The 22144-nt window shown below is 44.5% G+C and overlaps 1 protein-coding gene across 3 annotated transcripts in view; it reads left to right on the plus strand.

The window, feature by feature from the left end:
• The window catches only part of LOC112236591 (serine/threonine-protein kinase 3), a 35177-nt gene extending 13267 nt beyond the window's left edge, over positions 1-21910 (plus strand). Inside the window, exons 8-12 of one of the 3 annotated variants that reach the window (XR_006078536.1) lie at positions 5797-5916; positions 11559-11754; positions 13406-13590; positions 20705-21440; positions 21478-21910. Coding sequence is in view for 2 of the 3 variants with exons in the window: in XM_042295045.1 (XP_042150979.1) it covers positions 5797-5916; positions 11559-11754; positions 13406-13590; positions 20705-20866 (663 nt within the window). In the remaining variant the exon portion in view is untranslated. Of the gene's footprint in view, positions 1-5796; positions 5917-11558; positions 11755-13405; positions 13591-20704 lie in introns of all 3 variants that reach the window. The other 2 variants (XM_042295045.1, XM_042295046.1) reach the window with 2 other exon arrangements.
• The last annotated feature ends 234 nt before the right edge of the window (positions 21911-22144 follow it).

The following is a 22144-nucleotide window of genomic DNA, read 5'->3' on the forward strand; positions in this document are numbered from 1 at the left end:
AATATATATATTTACGCTCAGTGTGTCGTCTTGATCGCTGGTGAAAAGTTGTTTCTTTTGTAGAATTGTCCGTCTCTCTCTCTCCGTCGTGGTTAGAGGGGATAGTTCAGAGTGACATTCATTCATGTTGTAGGATGGATGTTTCGGCGGTTGTCGTTCTTCGCATTCAATGATACCGAATTCTTAGCTGCAGACTAGTAATTAATAACAAAGACTTGTTCTTATTCTGTCGGTATCAATAGTCTAAGAGTTTAACCACGTGGTATGGTTTAAAGATTCACCAATGGTCTACAACCTTTGTCCTCTCCTAATGGAGAAAAGCATGGTCTGGTGATAATTTCTCAAAGTTCGGTCTTATTCGGAATTTCAGAAAAGGGGCTGTCCCAGGATGCCTGACCCTAACTGGGCACAGGGGCGGTCCTCTGATTTAGTTCAAATCAAAAGGGAATTGGATTTTCCTTCATTAAACAGTTCAAAATCATATTACACAATTTTACAAACAGTATCATACTCATTCATTTTATACAACAATTAGATGTAAACCTCATATCTGAGACTATTATATAAACAGCGTTATGGTAATGTGGCCACACCATCTCCCATGAGCTTTCCCAAGTTGTAACAAACGGACCAGTTCGTAGCTGGATTCTTCACCGACCTTTTATACCTTGTCCGGAACATGAAATTTGTTCGGACCTCCAGTTCTGTGAGGTGGAAGAAATTCCTTTGTTCTCTATGAAACTTCACTCTCTCTCTATACTGTGTGGTCATGAGGCAGGGTCTTCTCAGGAATTTACGACCTTTCTCTGACCACAGCAGCCTAGTTGAAGGAGGCAGGGAGAGGGGGATGGGCTTGCTGTACCAAAAGAGGGCAACGTCATGACAGGAGGCACACAGTACTACATAGAGCCATGACTACATGGAACTCTATTCCACATAAGAGGAACTGATGCAGCACTAGAATCAGATTTAAAAAACAGATAAACACCTTATGGAACAGCGGGGACTGAAGCAACGCAACCATTGGCACAGACACATGATAACATGCGCACTATACACACACATACACATGGATTTAGTACTGTAGATGTGGTAGTGGTGGAGTAGGGGCCTGAGGGCACACCGTGTGTTGTGAGATTTGTGAAGGTATTGTAATGTTTTAAAGTTGTATAAACTGCCTTAATTATGCTGGACCACAGGAAGAGTAGATGCTGCCTTGGCAGGTGAGACACAGACAGACAGACAGACAGACGACTACCACAGGTGAGACACACACACACAGACAGATGACTACCACAGGTGAGACACACACGCGCACACACACAGACGACTACCACAGGTGAGACACAGACAGACAGACAGACGACTACCACAGGTGAGACACACACACACAGACAGATGACTACCACAGGTGAGACACACACACAGACAGACGACTACCACAGGTGAGACACACACACACACAGACGACTACCACAGGTGAGACACACACACACACACAGACAACTACCACAGGTGAGACACACACACACACACACACAGACGACTACCACAGGTGAGACACACACACACACACACAGACGACTACCACAGGTGAGACACACACACACACAGACGACTACCACAGGTGAGACACACACACACACACACAGACGACTACACAGGTGAGACACACACACACACACACACACACAGACTACTACCACAGGTGAGACACACACACACACACAGATGACTACCACAGGTGAGACACACACACACACACAGACGACTACCACAGGTGAGACACACACACACACACAGACGACTACCACAGGTGAGACACACACACACACACACAGACGACTACCACAGGTGAGACACACACACACACACAGACGACTACCACAGGTGAGACACACACACACACACACACAGACGACTACCACAGGTGAGACACACACACACACACAGACGACTACCACAGGTGAGACACACACACACAGACGACTACCACAGGTGAGACACACACACACACACAGACGACTACCACAGGTGAGACACACACACACACACAGACGACTACCACAGGTGAGACACACACACACACACAGACGACTACCACAGGTGAGACACACACACACACACAGACGACTACCACAGGTGAGACACACACACACACACACACAGACGACTACCACAGGTGAGACACACACACACACACACACAGACGACTACCACAGGTGAGACACACACACACACACACACACACAGACGACTACCACAGGTGAGACACACACACACACACACAGACAGACTACCACAGGTGAGACACACACACACACACACAGACAGACGACTACCACAGGTGAGACACACACACACACACACACACACACACACAGACAGACTACTACCACAGGTGAGACACACACACACACACAGACGACTACCACAGGTGAGACACACACACACACACAGACGACTACCACAGGTGAGACACACACACACACACACACAGACGACTACCACAGGTGAGACACACACACACACACACAGACGACTACCACAGGTGAGACACACACACACACACAGACGACTACCACAGGTGAGACACACACACACAGACAGACAGACGACTACCACAGGTGAGACACACACACACAGACAGATGACTACCACAGTGAGACACACACACACACACACACACACACACACGCGCACACACACAGACTACTACCACAGGTGAGACACAGACAGACAGACAGACGACTACCACAGGTGAGACACACACACAGACAGATGACTACCACAGGTGAGACACACACACAGACAGACGACTACCACAGGTGAGACACACACACACACAGACGACTACCACAGGTGAGACACACACACACACACAGACGACTACCACAGGTGAGACACACACACACACACAGACGACTACCACAGGTGAGACACACACACACACACACAGACGACTACCACAGGTGAGACACACACACACACACAGACGACTACCACAGGTGAGACACACACACACACACACACAGACGACTACCACAGGTGAGACACACACACACACACACACAGACGACTACCACAGGTGAGACACACACACACACACACACACACACAGACTACTACCACAGGTGAGACACACACACACACACAGACGACGACTACCACAGGTGAGACACACACACACACACACAGACGACTACCACAGGTGAGACACACACACACACACAGACGAATACCACAGGTGAGACACACACACACACACACAGACGACTACCACAGGTGAGACACACACACACACACACAGACGACTACCACAGGTGAGACACACACACACACACAGACGACTACCACAGGTGAGACACACACACACACACACAGACGACTACCACAGGTGAGACACACACACACACACACACACAGACTACTACCACAGGTGAGACACACACACACACACAGACGACTACCACAGGTGAGACACACACACACACACACACAGACTACCACAGGTGAGACACACACACACACACAGACGACTACCACAGGTGAGACACACACACACACACAGACGACTACCACAGGTGAGACACACACACACACACACAGACGACTACCACAGGTGAGACACACACACACACACACACAGACGACTACCACAGGTGAGACACACACACACACAGACGACTACCACAGGTGAGACACACACACACACACACAGACGACTACCACAGGTGAGACACACACACACACACAGATGACTACCACAGGTGAGACACACACACACAGACGACTACCACAGGTGAGACACACACACACACACAGACGACTACCACAGGTGAGACACACACACACACACACACACAGACTACTACCACAGGTGAGACACACACACACACACAGACGACTACCACAGGTGAGACACACACACACACACAGACGACTACCACAGGTGAGACACACACACACACACACAGACGACTACCACAGGTGAGACACACACACACACACACAGACGACTACCACAGGTGAGACACACACACACACACACACACACAGACGACTACCACAGGTGAGACACACACACACACACAGACGACTACCACAGGTGAGACACACACACACACACAGACGACTACCACAGGTGAGACACACACACACACACAGACGACTACCACAGGTGAGACACACACACACACACAGACGACTACCACAGGTGAGACACACACACACACACAGACGACTACCACAGGTGAGACACACACACACACACACACAGACGACTACCACAGGTGAGACACACACACACACACACACAGACGACTACCACAGGTGAGACACACACACACACACACACAGACGACTACCACAGGTGAGACACACACACACACACAGACGACTACCACAGGTGAGACACACACACACACACAGACGACTACCACAGGTGAGACACACACACACACACAGACGACTACCACAGGTGAGACACACACACACACACAGACGACTACCACAGGTGAGACACACACACACACACACACAGACGACTACCACAGGTGAGACACACACACACACACACACAGACGACTACCACAGGTGAGACACACACACACAGACGACTACCACAGGTGAGACACACACACAGACGACTACCACAGGTGAGACACACACACACAGATGACTACCACAGGTGAGACACACACACACACACACACACAGACGACTACCACAGGTGAGACACACACACACACACACACACACAGACGACTACCACAGGTGAGACACACACACACACACACACAGACGACTACCACAGGTGAGACACACACACACACACAGATGACTACCACAGGTGAGACACACACACACACACACAGACGACTACCACAGGTGAGACACACACACACACAGACGACTACCACAGGTGAGACACACACACACACACACACACAGACGACTACCACAGGTGAGACACACACACACACACACAGACGACTACCACAGGTGAGACACACACACACACACAGACGACTACCACAGGTGAGACACACACACACACACACAGACGACTACCACAGGTGAGACACACACACACACACACAGACGACTACCACAGGTGAGACACACACACACACACACACACAGACGACTACCACAGGTGAGACACACACACACACACACAGACGACTACCACAGGTGAGACACACACACACACACACAGACGACTACCACAGGTGAGACACACACACACACACACAGACAGACGACTACCACAGGTGAGACACACACACACACACACACACACACACACACACACACACAGACAGACTACTACCACAGGTGAGACACATACACACAGACAGACGACTACCACAGGTGAGACACACACACACACAGACAGACAGACAGACGACTACCACAGGTGAGACACACACACACACACACACAGACAGACGACTACCACAGGTGAGACACACACACACACAGACGACTACCACAGGTGAGACACACACACACAGACAGACGACTACCACAGGTGAGACACACACAGACAGACGACTACCACAGGTGAGACACACACACACACAGACAGACGACTACCACAGGTGAGACAGACAGACCGACTCCTATATACTGGTAGAACATCATAGTGTGGTCTTCTGTAGCTCATCAGAGCCTAGCACCTTGACAGTTATCTGTCTATGCTGTCCCTTCCTCTACCAACATGTTAAACCACTGGCAGGCATGTGGAGCTTCGTCAACTAACTGCCTTCCTCCTCTCGCTCTCTCCTGTAGCATCCGTTCATCACAGCAGCCAAGCCAGTCACCATCCTGAGAGACCTGATCACTGAGTCCATGGAGATGAAGGCTAAGAGACAACAGGAGCAGCAGAGAGAGCTGGAGGAGGACGACTCTGTACGTATAGTCCAAGGTGGCATAGCAGTTCAGATGTCTTTTGTCCTCTTCTTGTCGTGTCCTGTATATATATATTTACCACTTTTTTCACATACATTTTATTTTTATTTTCCATCAACTCATCTTCAAAACACTCTCCTGCAACCCGCCTCACCAATTTATATTTATAAAAAAGTATTATTTACCTCAAATCTGTAATCCTCCAAGAAGCTAGCCTGAAACTAGCCAGAAGCTAATCAGAAGCTAGTTCAGAAGCTAGTTCGCTTCTTTACTGGCAAATCGTTAGTATACAGCTAACCACGGTTTGTGGTCATCGGCTATCCTTTAGCTCGAAAATCTATCGCCAGTTCTGTATGGCGCAGCGCGGCTCGGAACGGAACATACCGGACCAATTTTTCTCTCCATGTCCCTGGATTTCGACTGCTCTCTGGACATTCATACCCGGATCTCACAGCTAGCTAGCTGCTATCCGTGTGACTATCGGCCTTCGTCGATTCTGGAGCAAACATCAATTATTCCGGAGCTAGCCAGCTTCGTCAATCACTCCTGAGTTCCATCAATCACTCCTGGGCTGCAGTCACCTATCCGGACCCGTTTTACTGCCTACGCGGAGCCCCACCGGGCCTTCACAACTGGACTGCCGACGTTATCTACCCGAAGGAGATCCGGCTGGCTCCTCCGTCGCGATGTTACCTGAACGCCGATCTCCGGCCTGCTAACCGTTAGCTGTCTTACCGGCTGCTATCTGAATAGACAATCGGACAATTTATTTATTTTTATTATTATTATGTTTTCTTCTTGGGCCTCTATAACTATATCTATTGTTTTTATTTTTGTTGTTGTGTGATTTGGATTAATCCCCTCTACCACACGGAACCCCACTAATGTACTGACGGAATGCAAGAGGTGGCTAACAACAGACCTCCATCCTATGCTAGCTTGCTACCGATGGCCTGGCTAGCTGTCTAAATCGCCGTGACCCCCAACCAACCTCTCCACTCACTGGACCCTTTTGATCACTCGACTAAGCATGCCTCTCCTTAATGTCAATATGTCTTGTCCATTGCTGTTCTGGTTAGTGTTTATTGGCTTATTTCACTGTAGAGCCTCTAGTCCTGCTCACTATACCTTATCCAACCTATTAGTTCCACCACCCACACATGCAATGACATCTCCTGGTTTCAATGATGTTTCTAGAGACACTATCTCTCTCTTCATCACTCAATACCTAGGTTTACCTCCACTGTATTCACATCCTACCATACCTTTGTCTGTACATTATACCTTGATGCTATTTTATTGCCCCCAGAAACCTCCTTTTACTCTCTGTTCCAGACATTCTAGACGACCAATTCTTTTTGCTTTTAGCCGCACCCTTATTCTACTCCTCCTATGTTCCTCTGGCGATGTAGAGGTGAATCCAGGCCCTGCAGTGCCTAGCTCCACTCCTATTCCCCAGGCGCTCTCTTTTGACGACTTCTGTAACCGTAATAGCCTTGGTTTCATGCATGTTAACATTAGAAGCCTCCTCCCTAAGTTTGTTCCATTCACTGCTTTAGCACACTCTGCCAACCCGGATGTTCTAGCTGTGTCTGAATCCTGGCTTAGGAAGACCACCAAAAATTCAGAAATTGTAATTCCAAACTACAACATTTTCAGACAAGATAGAACTGCCAAAGGGGGCGGTGTTGCAATCTCCTGCAAAGATAGCCTGCAGAGTTCTGTCCTACTATCCAGGTCTGTACCCAAACAATTTGAACTTCTACTTTTAAAAATCCACCTCTCTAAAAACAAGTCTCTCACCGTTGCCGCCTGCTATAGACCACCCTCTGCCCCCAGCTGTGCTCTGGACACCATATGTGAACTGATTGCCCCCCATCTATCTTCAGAGCTCGTGCTGCTAGGCGACCTAAACTGGAACATGCTTAACACCCCAGCCATCCTACAATCTAAACTTGATGCCCTCATTCTCACACAAATTATCAATGAACCTACCAGGTACCTCCCCAAAGCCTTAAACACAGGCACCCTCATAGATATCATCCTAACCAACTTCCCCTCTAAATACACCTCTGCTGTCTTCAACCAAGATCTCAGCAATCACTGCCTCATTGCCTGCATCCGTAATGGGTCAGCGGTAAAACGACCTCCACTCATCACTGTAAAACGCTCCCTGAAACACTTCTGCGAGCAGGCCTTTCTAATCGACCTGGCCGGGGTATCCTGGAAGGATATTGATCTCATCCCGTCAGTAGAGGATGCCTGGATATTTTTTTTAAATGCCTTCCTAACCATCTTAAATAAACATGCCCCATTCAAGAAATTTAGAACCAGGAACAGATATAGCCCTTGGTTCTCCCCAGACCTGAGTGCCCTTAACCAACACAAAAACATCCTATGGCGTTCTGCATTAGCATCGAACAGCCCCCGTGATATGCAGCTGTTCAGGGAAGCTAGAAACCATTATACACAGGCAGTTAGAAAAGCCAAGGCTAGCTTTTTCCAGCAGAAATTTGCTTCCTGCAACACTAACTCAAAAAGGTTCTGGGACACTGTAAAGTCCATGGAGAATAAGAACACCTCCTCCCAGCTGCCCACTGCACTGAAGATAGGAAACACTGTCACCACTGATAAATCCACCATAATTGAGAATTTCAATAAGCATTTTTCTATGGCTGGCCATGCTTTCCACCTGGCTACTCCTACCCCGGTCACTGCACAGCACTGCACCCCCAACAGCAACTCGCCCAAGCCTTCCCCATTTCTCCTTCTCCCAAATGCATTCAGCTGATGTTCTGAAAGAGCTGCAAAATCTGGACCCCTACAAATCAGCCGGGCTAGACAATCTGGACCCTTTCTTTCTAAAATTATCTGCCGAAATTGTTGCCACCCCTATTACTAGCCTGTTCAACCTCTCTTTCGTGTCGTCTGAGATTCCCAAAGATTGGAAAGCAGCTGCGGTCATCCCCCTCTTCAAAGGGGGGGACACTCTTGACCCAAACTGCTACAGACCTATATCTATCCTACCCTGCCTTTCTAAGGTCTTCGAAAGCCAAGTCAACAAACAGATTACCGACCATTTCGAATCTCACCATACCTTCTCTGCTATGCAATCTGGTTTCAGAGCTGGATAGTAGGACAGAACTCTGCAGGCTATCTTTGCAGTAGATTGCAACACCGCCCCCTTTGGCAGTTCTATCTTGTCTGAAAATGTTGTAGTTTGGAATTACAATTTCTGAATTTTTGGTGGTCTTCCTAAGCCAGGATTCAGACACAGCTAGAACATCCGGGTTGGCAGAGTGTGCTAAAGCAGTGAATAGAACAAACTTAGGGAGGAGGCTTCTAATGTTAACATGCATGAAACCAAGGCTATTACGGTTACAGAAGTCGTCAAAAGAGAGCGCCTGGGGAATAGGAGTGGAGCTAGGCACTGCAGGGCCTGGATTCACCTCTACATCGCCAGAGGAACATAGGAGGAGTAGAATAAGGGTGCGGCTAAAAGCAAAAAGAATTGGTCGTCTAGAATGTCTGGAACAGAGAGTAAAAGGAGGTTTCTGGGGGCGATAAAATAGCATCAAGGTATAATGTACAGACAAAAGGTATGGTAGGATGTGAATACAGTGGAGGTAAACCTAGGTATTGAGTGATGAAGAGATATTGTCTCTAGAAACATCATTGAAACCAGGAGATGTCATTGCATGTATGGGTGGTGGAACTAATAGGTTGGATAAGGTATAGTGAGCAGGACTAGAGGCTCTACAGTGAAATAAGCCAATAAACACTAACCAGAACAGCAATGGACAAGACATATTGACATTAAGGAGAGGCATGCTTAGTCGAGTGATCAAAAGGGTCCAGTGAGTGGAGAGGTTGGTTGGGGGTCACGGCGATTTAGACAGCTAGCCAGGCCATCGGTAGCAAGCTAGCATAGGATGGAGGTCTGTTGTTAGCCACCTCTTGCGTTCCGTCAGTACATTAGTGGGGTTCCGTGTGGTAGAGGGGATTAATCCAAATCACACAACAACAAAAATAAAAACAATAGATATAGTTATAGAGGCCCAAGAAGAAAACATAATAATAATAAAAATAAATAAATTGTCCGATTGTCTATTCAGATAGCAGCCGGTAAGACAGCTAACGGTTAGCAGGCCGCAGATGGGCGTTCAGGTAACGTCGCGACGGAGGAGCCAGCCGGATATCCTTCGGGTAGATAACGTCGGCAGTCCAGTTGTGAAGGCCCGGTGGGGCTCCGCGTAGGCAGTAAAACGGGTCCGGATAGGTGACTGCAGCCCAGGAGTGATTGATGGAACTCAGGAGTGATTGACGAAGCTGGCTAGCTCCGGAATAATTGATGTTTGCTCCAGAATCGACGAAGGCCGATAGTCACACGGATAGCAGCTAGCTAGCTGTGAGATCCGGGTATGAATGTCCAGAGAGCAGTCGAAATCCAGGGACATGGGGAGAGAAATTGGTCCGGTATGTTCCGTTCCGAGCCGCGCTGCGCCATACAGAACTGGCGATAGATTTTCGAGCTAAAGGATAGCTGATGACCACAAACCGTGGTTAGCTGAATACTAACGATTTGCCAGTAAAGAAGCAAACTAGCTTCTGGATTAGCTCCTGGCTAGCTTCTGGCTAGTTTCTTGGAGTTTCCGGCTAGCTTCTTGGAGGATTACAGATTTGAGGTAAATAATACTTTTTTATAAATATAAATTGGTGAGGCGGGTTGCAGGAGAGTGTTTTGAAGATGAGTTGATGAAAAATAAAATGTATGTGAAAAAAGTTGTAAATATATATATATATATATATATATACAGGACACGACAAGACGAGGACAAAAGACGTCTGAACTGCTATGCCATTAGTGTGTAGAGGTCAGTGTGTAGAGGTCAGTGTGTAGAGGTCAGTGTGTAGAGGTCAGTGTGTCAGTGTGAGAGGTCAGTGTATAGAGGTCATTTCGTCAAACTTGTGAGGCTCTCTCGTCTCCATGCTCATTCAACATACAGTGCATTCCGAAAGTATTCAGACCCCCCAGAAATACCTTTATGTAAATAAGGTAGTTTCAAAGTTACAAAAATGTCAACCTGTTTTTGCTTTGTCCTTACTGGGTATTGTCTGTAGATTGATTTGAAATCATTTCATCCATTTTAGAATAATGCCAGCTAGCTCATGTCCAAATGCCAGTCCTACATTCTTCCACAAAGAAGGTTTGAATCCTAAGCAACCTGCCTACATAGTGTTGAAGTACAATAGACCAACATAACTACTGTAGTAGGTTAAAGCTGTGTGTTGGAAAACCTTGGTAGAGCATGGGTGGATTACACATTAGGGCTTTTGTTGCTTAAGACCAATGCTTATTTTACACTTAAAAGGTTGTTTTTGTGTTAATAGATACCTAGTATGAAAGCAGAATAATGGGCCCTCACACATTTGAAATATTTGCAGTTGATACTTTGAACGTAACTTTTTATTTCCTGGGTAACATGTCCTTCTACACAGCTCAGGTTTGGGCCTGCACATTCCCCAGTTAGTGGGTATTTGTATGAATGAATCCCAGCACCTTACTGTCCACCTGCTGATGTAAAAAGGACTTTACAAGTTAGTTTGATTGACCTGACTGTCCTCTCTCTCTCTCTGTCCAGGAAGAGGAGGTGGAAGTAGACTCCCACACCATGGTGAAGTCTGGGTCAGAGGGGGCTGGCACCATGAGAGCTACCAGCACCATGAGTGACGGAGCTCAGACCATGATCGAGCACGGCAGTACCATGTTAGAGGCAGACCTGGGAACCATGGTCATCAATAGTGATGAGGAGGACAACGATGAAGGCTCAATGAGGAGTGAGTAGAGCTTGTCAGGATAGTACCGTAGGCTGTAACATAGTATATTTTGTGATCATTTAGTTATATTTATTATAGTGAGCTGTCAGCGTAGTACCCATTAGGCTGTAGCTGACATTATCTAGTTTTTGTGATAGATTTTTATTTGATTTGAGACTAGATGCACATGGAGAAAGACTTAAACCCCCAACCTCAGGACCTTCGTCCTGTAACTGTCTCTGTCTTTAGTATGGTAGTGTTGCTACTGTAAACAAATATATCAACGCAAAATACAACAATTCCTGAGTTACAGCTCATATAAGGAAGTCAGTCAATTCAAATAACTTCATTAGACCCTAATCTATGGATTTCACAAGACTGGGCACAGCCATAGGCCTACCCACTGGGGAGCCAGGTCCAGCCAATCGGAATTAGTTTTTCCCCCACAAAAGGGCTTTATTACAGACAGAAATATTCAGTTTCATCAGCTGTCCGGGTTTTTATTTATTTTATTTTACCAGGCAAATTCTTAAGAACAAATTCTTATTTGCAATGACGGCCTAGGAACAGTGGGTTAACTGCCTGTTCAAGGGCAGAACGACAGATTTGTACCTTATCAGCTCGGGGATCTGAACTTGCAACAGTCCGGTTACTAGTCCAACGCTCTAACCACTAGGCTACCCTGCCGCCCTGGTGGCTGATCTCAGAATATTCAGCAGGTGAAGAAGTCGGATGTAGAGGTCCTGGGCTGGCGTGGTTACATGTGGTCTGCGGTTGTGATGCCGGTTGGACGTACTGCCAAATTCTCTAACACGATGTTGGAGGCGGCTTGTGGTAGAGAAATGAACATTCAATTATCTGGCAACATCTCTGGTGGACATTCCTGTAGGCAGCATGCCAATTGCACACTCCCTCAAAAATATAGATATCTTTGGCATTGTCTTGTGACAAAACTGCACCTTTTTAGTGGCCTTTTATTGTCCCCAGTGCAAGGTGCACCTGTGTAATAATCATGCTATTTAATCATCTTCTTGATATGCCACACCTGTCAGGTGGATGGATTATCTTGGGGGGGAAAGGCTCACTAACTGGGATATAAACAAATTTGTGCACAGCATTTGAGAGAAATGAGCTTTTTGTGCATGTGGAACATTTCTGGGCTCTTTTATTTCAGTTCATGAAACACTTTACATGTTGCGTTTTTATATTTTTGGTCAGTATATTTTAAAACCTTATCTATTCCTCCTAGATATAAATCTTCACAGTTAGAAAATTATTATATTCAAGGGATACATCAGGATTTTGGCAATGAGGCCCTTAATCTACTTCCCCAGAGTCAGATGACCTCGTGGAAACCATTTTTATGTTTCTGCGTACAGTTTGAAGGAAGTTGCTAACTAGTGTTAGCGCAATCACTTGGAAGTCTATGGGAACAGCTAGCATGCTCGCAGATACCCATAATGCTAGCTGATACCCATAGGCTTCCAGTCATTGCGGCTCACGAAACTACCTCCAACTTCCTTCATACTGGAAACAGAGACATAATGATCCGGAAGTGTCCCTTTAACATGTGTTCATTACTCCAACATGCCTAGCTCTACCTCGCTCCACACCGTGTGGTTTTGTTATTCATTAGGAAGAGTAGAGTAAATGTTTCCTTCTCTCTGCCCAGGACACCCCACCTCCCAGCAGGCCCTGAGACCCTCCTTCATGGACTATTTTGACAAGCAGGACTCTAAGGTCCAACAGGGGAGCTATAACCATAACCGGCAGCAGGAACCAGGCTATCACATCAGCCAGGCTAAGAACGTCTTCCCTGACAACTGGAAGGTTCCTCAGGACGGAGACTTTGACTTTGTGAGTTACACCTAATCACCCTTCCATAAAACAACATATAGAACCATCCATAGAACAACAAAAATAACCATCCATGGAACTACATATAGAACCATCCATGGAACTACATATAGAACCATCCATGGAACTACATATAGAACCATCCATGGAACTACATACAATGCCTTGCAAAAGTATTCGGCCCCCTTGAACTTTGCGACCTTTTGCCACATTTCAGGCTTCAAACATAAAGATATAAAACTGTATTTTTTTGTGAAGAATCAACAACAAGTGGGACACAATCATGAAGTGGAACGACATTTATTGGATATTTCAAACTTTTTTAACAAATCAAAAACTGAAAAATTGGGCGTGCAAAATTATTCAGCCCCTTTATTTTCAGTGCAGCAAACTCTCTCCAGAAGTTCAGTGAGGATCTCTGAATGATCCAATGTTGACCTAAATGACTAATGATGATAAATACAATCTACCTGTGTGTAATCAAGTCTCTGTATAAATGCACCTGCACTGTGATAGTCTCAGAGGTCCGTTAAAAGCGCAGAGAGCATCATGAAGAACAAGGAACACACCAGGCAGGTCCGAGATACTGTTGTGAAGAAGTTTAAAGCCGGATTTGGATACAAAAAGATATCCCAAGCTTTAAACATCCCAAGGAGCACTGTGCAAGCGATAATATTGAAATGGAAGGAGTATCAGACCACTGCAAATCTACCAAGACCTGGCCGTCCCTCTAAACTTTCAGCTCATACAAGGAGAAGACTGATCAGAGATGCAGCCAAGAGGCCCATGATCACTCTGGATGAACTGCAGAGATCTACAGCTGAGGTGGGAGACTCTGTCCATGGGGCAACAATCAGTCGTATATTGCACAAATCTGGCCTTTATGGAAGAGTGGCAAGAAGAAAGCCATTTCTTAAAGATATCCATAAAAAAGTGTTGTTTAAAGTTTGCCACAAGCCACCTGGGAGACACACCAAACATGTGGAAGAAGGTGCTCTGGTCAGATGAAACCAAAATTGAACTTTTTGGCAACAATGCAAAACGTTATGTTTGGCGTAAAAAGCAACACAGCTCATCACCCTGAATACACCATCCCCACTGTCAAACATGGTGGTGGCAGCATCATGGTTTGGGCCTGCTTTTCTTCAGCAGGGACAGGGAAGATGGTTAAAATTGATGGGAAGATGGATGGAGCCAAATACAGGACCATTCTGGAAGAAAACCTGATGGAGTCTGCAAAGACCTGAGACAAATTTGTCTTCCAACAAGACAATGATCCAAAACATAAAGCAAAATCTACAATGGAATGGTTCAAAAATAAACATATCCAGGTGTTAGAATGGCCAAGTCAAAGTCCAGACCTGAATGTCGAGAATCTGTGGAAAGAACTGAAAACTGCTGTTCACAAATGCTCCATCCAACCTCACTGAGCTCAGAGCTGTTTTGCAAGGAGGAATGGGAAAAAATTTCAGTCTCTCGATGTGCAAAACTGATAGAGACATACCCCAAGCGACTTACAGCTGTAATCGCAGCAAAAGGTGGCGCTACAAAGTATTAACTTAAGGGGGCTGAATAATTTTGCACGCCCAATTTTTCAGTTTTTTATTTAAAAAAAGTTTAAAATATCCAATAAATGTCGTTCCACTTCATGATTGTGTCCCACTTGTTGTTGATTCTTCACAAAAAAAATACAGTTTTATATCTTTATGTTTGAAGCCTGAAATGTGGCAAAAGGTCACAAAGTTCAAGTGGGCCGAATACTTTCGCAAGGCACTGTATATAACTACATATAGAACCATCCATGGAACTACATATAGAACTACATATAGAACCATCCATGGAACTACATACAGAACCGTCCATGGAACTACATTTAGAACCGTCCATTGAACTACATATAGAACCATCCATGAAACTACATATAGAACTACATATAGAACCATCCATAGAACTACATATGAACCGTCCATGGAACTACATTTAGAACCGTCCGTGGAACTACATATAGAACTACATATAGAACCATCCATAGAACTACATATAGAACCATCCATAGAACTACATATGAACCATCCATAACTACATATAGAACCATCCATGAAACTACATATAGAACCATCCGTGGAACTACATATAGAACTACATATAGAACCATCCATAGAACTACATATAGAACCATCCGTGGAACTACATATAGAACCATCCATAGAACTACATATAGAACCATCCATAGAACTACATATAGAACCATCCATAGAACTACATATAGAACCATCCGTAGAACTACATATAGAACCATCCGTGGAACTACATATAGAACCATCCGTGGAACTACATATAGAACCATCCGTGGAACTACATATAGAACCATCCATGGAACTACATATAGAACCATCCATGGAACTACATATAGAACCATCCATGGAACTACATATAGAACCATCCATGGAACTACATATAGAACCATCCATGGAACTACATATAGAACCATCCATGGAACTACATATAGAACCATCCATGGAACTACATATAGAACCATCCATGGAACTACATATAGAACCATCCATGGAACTACATATAGAACCATCCATGGAACTACATATAGAACCATCCATGGAACTACATATAGAACCATCCATGGAACTACATATAGAACCATCCATGGAACTACATATAGAACCATCCATGGAACTACATATAGAACCATCCATGGAACTACATATAGAACCATCCATGGAACTACATATAGAACCATACATGGAACTACATATAGAACCATACATGGAACTACATATAGAACAACATATGGAACCACCCATAGAACTACATCCATAACTACATATAGAACCATCCATAACTACATATAGAACCATCCATAACTACATATAGAACCATCCATAACTACATATAGAACCATCCATGGAACTACATATAGAACCGTCCATGGAACTACATATAGAACCATCCATGGAACTACATATAGAACCATACATAGAACTACATATAGAACAACATATGGAACCATCCATAAAACTACATATAGAACTACAAATAGAACCATCCATAACTACATACAGAACCGTCCATGGAGCTACATTTAGAACCGTCCATTGCACTACATATAGAACCATCCATAGAACTACATATAGAACCGTCCATGAAACTACATATAGAACAACATATGGAACCATCCATAGAACTACATATAGAACTACATATAGAACCATCCATAGATCTACATATAGAACCATCCATGGAACTACATATAGAACCGTCCATGGAACTACATATAGAACCATCCATGGAACTACATATAGAACCGTCCATGGAACTACATATAGAACCGTCCATGGAACTACATATAGAACCGTCCATGAAACTACATATAGAACCGTCCATGAAACTACATATAGAACAACATATGGAACCATCCATAGAACTACATATAGAACCATCCATAGAACTACATATAGAACCATCCATAGAACTACATATAGAACCATCCATAGATCTACATATAGAACCATCCATGGAACTACATATAGAACCGTCCATGGAACTACATATAGTTAGGGTAGCCTAGTGGTTAGAGCATTGGACTAGTAACCGAAAGTTCAAATCCCCGAGCTGACGAGGTACAAAATCTGTCGTTCTGCCCCTGAACAGGCAGTTAACCCACTGTTCCTAGGCTGTCATTCTGCCCCTGAACAGGCAGTTAACCCACTGTTCCTAGGCTGTCATTCTGCCCCTGAACAGGCAGTTAACCCACTGTTCCTAGGCCGTCATTGAAAATAAGAATTTGTTCTTAACTGACTTGCCTAGTAAAATAAATAAAAAAAATATAGAACCGTCCATGGAACTACATATAGAACTACATATAGAACCATCCATAGAACTACATATAGAACCATCCATAGAACTACATATAGAACCATCCATAGATCTACATATAGAACCATCCATAGAACTACATATAGAACTACATATGGAACTACATATAGAACCATCCATGGAACTACATATAGAACCATCCATGGAACTACATATAGAACATTCCTTGCAACTACATATAGAACCATCCATGGAACTACATATAGAACCATCCATGGAACTTCATATAGAACTACACATAGAACTACACATAGAACAACATGTAGAGCGTTCTCTTGAACTTCATATAGAGCCGCCTATAGAACTACAGTACCAGTCAGAAGTTTGGACACCTACTCATTCCAGGGTTTTTCTTTATTTTGACTTTTTTCTACTCTGTAGAATAATATTGAAGATATCAAAACTATGACATAACACACATGGAATGATGTTGTAACCATAAAAGTGTTTGAGCTTCTTCAAAGTAGCCAAGCTTTGCCTTGATGACAGCTTTGCACACTCTTGGCATTCTCTGAACCAGCTTCATGAGGTAGTCACCTGGAATGCATTTAAATTAACAGGTATGCCTTGTTAAATTAATTTGTGGAATTTCTATCCTTAATGTGTTTGAGCCAATCAGTTGTGTTGTGACAAGGTAGGTTTGCTATTAAGAACAAAGCCCTATTTGGTAAAAGACCAAGTACATACAGTAGGGCAAAAAAGTATTTAGTCAGCCACCAATTGTGCAAGTTCTCCCACTTAAAAAGATGAGAGGCCTGTAATTTTCATCATAGGTACACTTCAACTATGACAGACAAAATGAGAATAAAATAATCCAGAAAATCACATTGTAGGATTTTTAATGAATTGATTTGCAAATTATGGTGGAAAATAAGTATTTGGTCACCTACAAACAAGCAAGATTTCTGGCTCTCACAGACCTGTAACTTCTTCTTTAAGAGGCTCCTCTGTCCTCCACTCGTTACCTGTATTGATGGCACCTGTTTGAACTTATTATCAGTATAAAAGACACCTGTCCACAACCTCAAACAGTCACACTCCAAACTCCACTATGGCCAAGACCAAAGAGCTGTCAAAGGACACCAGAAACAAAATTGTAGACCTCCACCAGGCTGGGAAGACTGAATCTGCAATAGGTAAGCAGCTTGGTTTGAAGAAATCAACTGTGGGAGCAATTATTAGGAAATGGAAGACATACAAGACCACTGATAATCTCCCTCGATCTGGGGCTCCACGCAAGATCTCAACCCGTGGGGTCAAAATGATCACAAGAACGGTGAGCAAAAATCCCAGAACCACACGGGGGGACCTAGTGAATGACCTGCAGAGAGCTGGGACCAAAGTAACAAAGCCTACCATCAGTAACACACAACGCCGCCAGGGACTCAAATCCTGCAGTGCCAGACGTGTCCCCCTGCTTAAGCCAGTACATGTCCAGGCCCGTCTGAAGTTTGCTAGAGAGCATTTGGATGATCCAGAAGAAGATTGAGAGAATGTCATATGGTCAGATGAAACCAAAATATAACTTTTTGGTAAAAACTCAACTCGTCGTGTTTGGAGGACAAAGAATGCTGAGTTGCATCCAAAGAACACCATACCTACCGTGAAGCATGGGGGTGGAAACATCATGCTTTGGGTCTGTTTTTCTGCAAAGGGACCAGGATGACTGATCCGTGTAAAGGAAAGAATGAATGGGGCCATGTATCGTGAGATTTTGAGTGAAAACCTCCTTCCATCAGCAAGGGCATTGAAGATGAAACGTGGCTGGGTCTTTCAGCATGACAATGATCCTAAACACACCACCCGAGCAACGAAGGAGTGGCTTCGTAAGAAGCATTTCAAGGTCCTGGAGTTGCATAGCCAGTCTCCAGATCTCAACCCCATAGAAAATCTTTGGAGGGAGTTGAAAGTCTGTGTTGCCCAGCAACAGCCCCAAAACATCACTGCTCTAGAGGAGATCTGCATGGAGGAATGGGCCAAAATACCAGCAACAGTGTGTGAAAACCTTGTGAAGACTTACAGAAAACGTTTGACCTCTGTCATTGCCAACAAAGGGTATATAACAAAGTATTGAGAAACTTTTGTTATTGACCAAATACTTCTTTTCCACCATAATTTGCAAATAAATGCATTAAAAATCCTACAATGTGATTTTCTGGATTATTTTATTCTCATTTTGTCTGTCATAGTTGAAGTGTACCTATGATGAAAATTACAGGCCTCTCATCTTTTTAAGTGGGAGAACATGCACAATTGGTGGCTGACTAAATACTTTATGCCCCACTGTATATGAGTCCAAATTTTAGTTTTTTGGTTCCAACCGCCGTGTCTTTGTGAGACGCAGGGTAGGTGAATGGATGATCTCCGCATGTGTGGTTCCCACCGTGAAGCATGGAGGAGGAGGTGTGGTGGTGCTTTGCTGGTGACACATTTTGATTTGTTTAACACTTTTTTGGTTACTACATGATTCCATATGTGTTGTTTCATAGTTTAGATTTCATCACTATCACTTCTACAATGTAAAAAATAGTACAAAATTGAAAAAGCACTTGAATGAGTAGGTGTGTCCAAACTTTTGACCAGTAGTGTACATACGTACATAACATATTCAGATAAATACATTTAAAAAGTGGTATTGGGTTTTTATTAGGATCTCCATTAGCTGTTGCAAAAGCAGCAGCTACTCTTCCTGGGGTCCACACAGAACATGAATCATAATACAGAACATTAATAGACAAGAACAGAACTACAAAACATATTTTAATGGCACATGTAACCTACATATCAATACACACAAACTACGCCAAATAGGGGAGATGCGTTGTGCCGTGAGGTGTTGCTTTATCTGTTTTCTGAAACCAGGTTTGCTGTTCATTTGAGCAATATGAGATGGAAGGAAGTTCCTAGCAATAATTGCTCTCTATAATGCTGTACGCTTTCTTGAATTTGTTCTGGATTTGGGGACTGTGAAAAGACTCCTGGTGGTTTGTAATAGCATGTCTGTGATCAATAGTCATGTGACATTATCTCAGTGATCAATAGTCATGTGACATTATCTCAGTGATCAATAGTCATGTGACATTATCTCAGTGATCAATAGTCATGTGACATTATCTCTGTCCATCCCTTGGTCTTTACTTCCTATCTGACACAGTGATTTAGGTTGTGCCGTGTTCTAAAGTTGCTTCTCTCCCTCTGTGTGTGTGTGTGTTCTCTGTCTAAGCAGCTGAAGAACCTTGACTTTGAGGAGCTGCAGCTGCGTCTGACGGCTCTGGACCCCATGATGGAGAGAGAGATCGAGGAGCTGCGCCAGCGCTACACCGCCAAGAGACAACCCATCCTCGACGCAATGGACGCCAAGAAACGCAGACAGCAGAACTTCTGAAGAGCCTGACCTGAGGAACACATTCTGACCTGGGCCCGTGTTCATACAGCGTCTCACATTCCAGAGTGCTGATCTAGGCTAAGGTCCACTTTCCATGTAATCGTATTCCTTATGATCTAAAAGGCAGAACTGATGCTAGATCAGCACTCTGGCAGCAGAACTGATGCTAGATCAGCACTCTGGCAGCAGAACTGATGCTAGATCAGCACTCTGGCAGCAGAACTGATGCTAGATCAGCACTCTGGCAGCAGAACTGATGCTAGATCAGCACTCTGGCAGCAGAACTGATGCTAGATCAGCACTCTGGCAGCAGAACTGCTGAGGACCTTAGAAAAGGAATTCTGACCTGGTGCTTTCTGTTAAGACCTGACCAAGGGAGAGGAGAGACCTGACCGCTGTCTGGAATTTAATTCACCCTGCTTCTGTGCTTCTAAATGTCCTCCATTTTGTCTCTCATCACCATCCCAGTAGTCAGTGTGACCTGGAGTTATCCTATCTTCCCATGGCTCTGCTGGCCCTCAGGACTATTTTAAACAATTATTAGCCTCCCCCTCTGTTAATTATGAACCTGTCGGTAGCCTTATACCCCTCTGTTAATTATGAACCTGTAGGTAGCCTTATACCCCTCTGTTAATTATGAACCTGTAGGTAGCCTTATACCCCTCTGTTAATTCTGAACCTGTAGGTAGCCTTATACCCCTCTGTTAATTCTGAACCTGTAGGTAGCCTTATACCCCTCTGTTAATTCTGAACCTGTAGGTAGCCTTATACCCCTCTGTTAATTATGAACCTGTAGGTAGCCTTATACCCCTCTGTTAATTATGAACCTGTAGGTAGCCTTATACCCCTCTGTTAATTATGAACCTGTCGGTAGCCTTATACCCCTCTGTTAATTATGAACCTGTAGGTAGCCTTATACCCCTCTGTTAATTATGAACCTGTCGGTAGCCTTATACCCCTCTGTTAATTATGAACCTGTCGGTAGCCTTATTTCCCAAAGTATGATTGATTAACATCTTCTTAAAGATACGTTTTCCCCTTTTAGAGCGTCCTCTGATAAACTGTCTGGGTTTATTTGCCTCTTGGGAAAGGACCAGCGATATGGAAAATAATGTTAAAGGAGGATACAACAACGCATTGTAAACTGCAGACTTTCTACTTGACAAGTAAAGCTAGTTTATGTTGTTAAGATGGGGAAGCTTCACCATCCTTACATCGGCGTCACTAAGAGGCATGGTCATCTCAACGAGAAATGGCAGATTGGGGGAAGCGGCCATT

Source organism: Oncorhynchus tshawytscha, linkage group LG13 (genome assembly GCF_018296145.1).
Source record: "Oncorhynchus tshawytscha isolate Ot180627B linkage group LG13, Otsh_v2.0, whole genome shotgun sequence".
Taxonomy (NCBI): domain Eukaryota; kingdom Metazoa; phylum Chordata; class Actinopteri; order Salmoniformes; family Salmonidae; genus Oncorhynchus; species Oncorhynchus tshawytscha.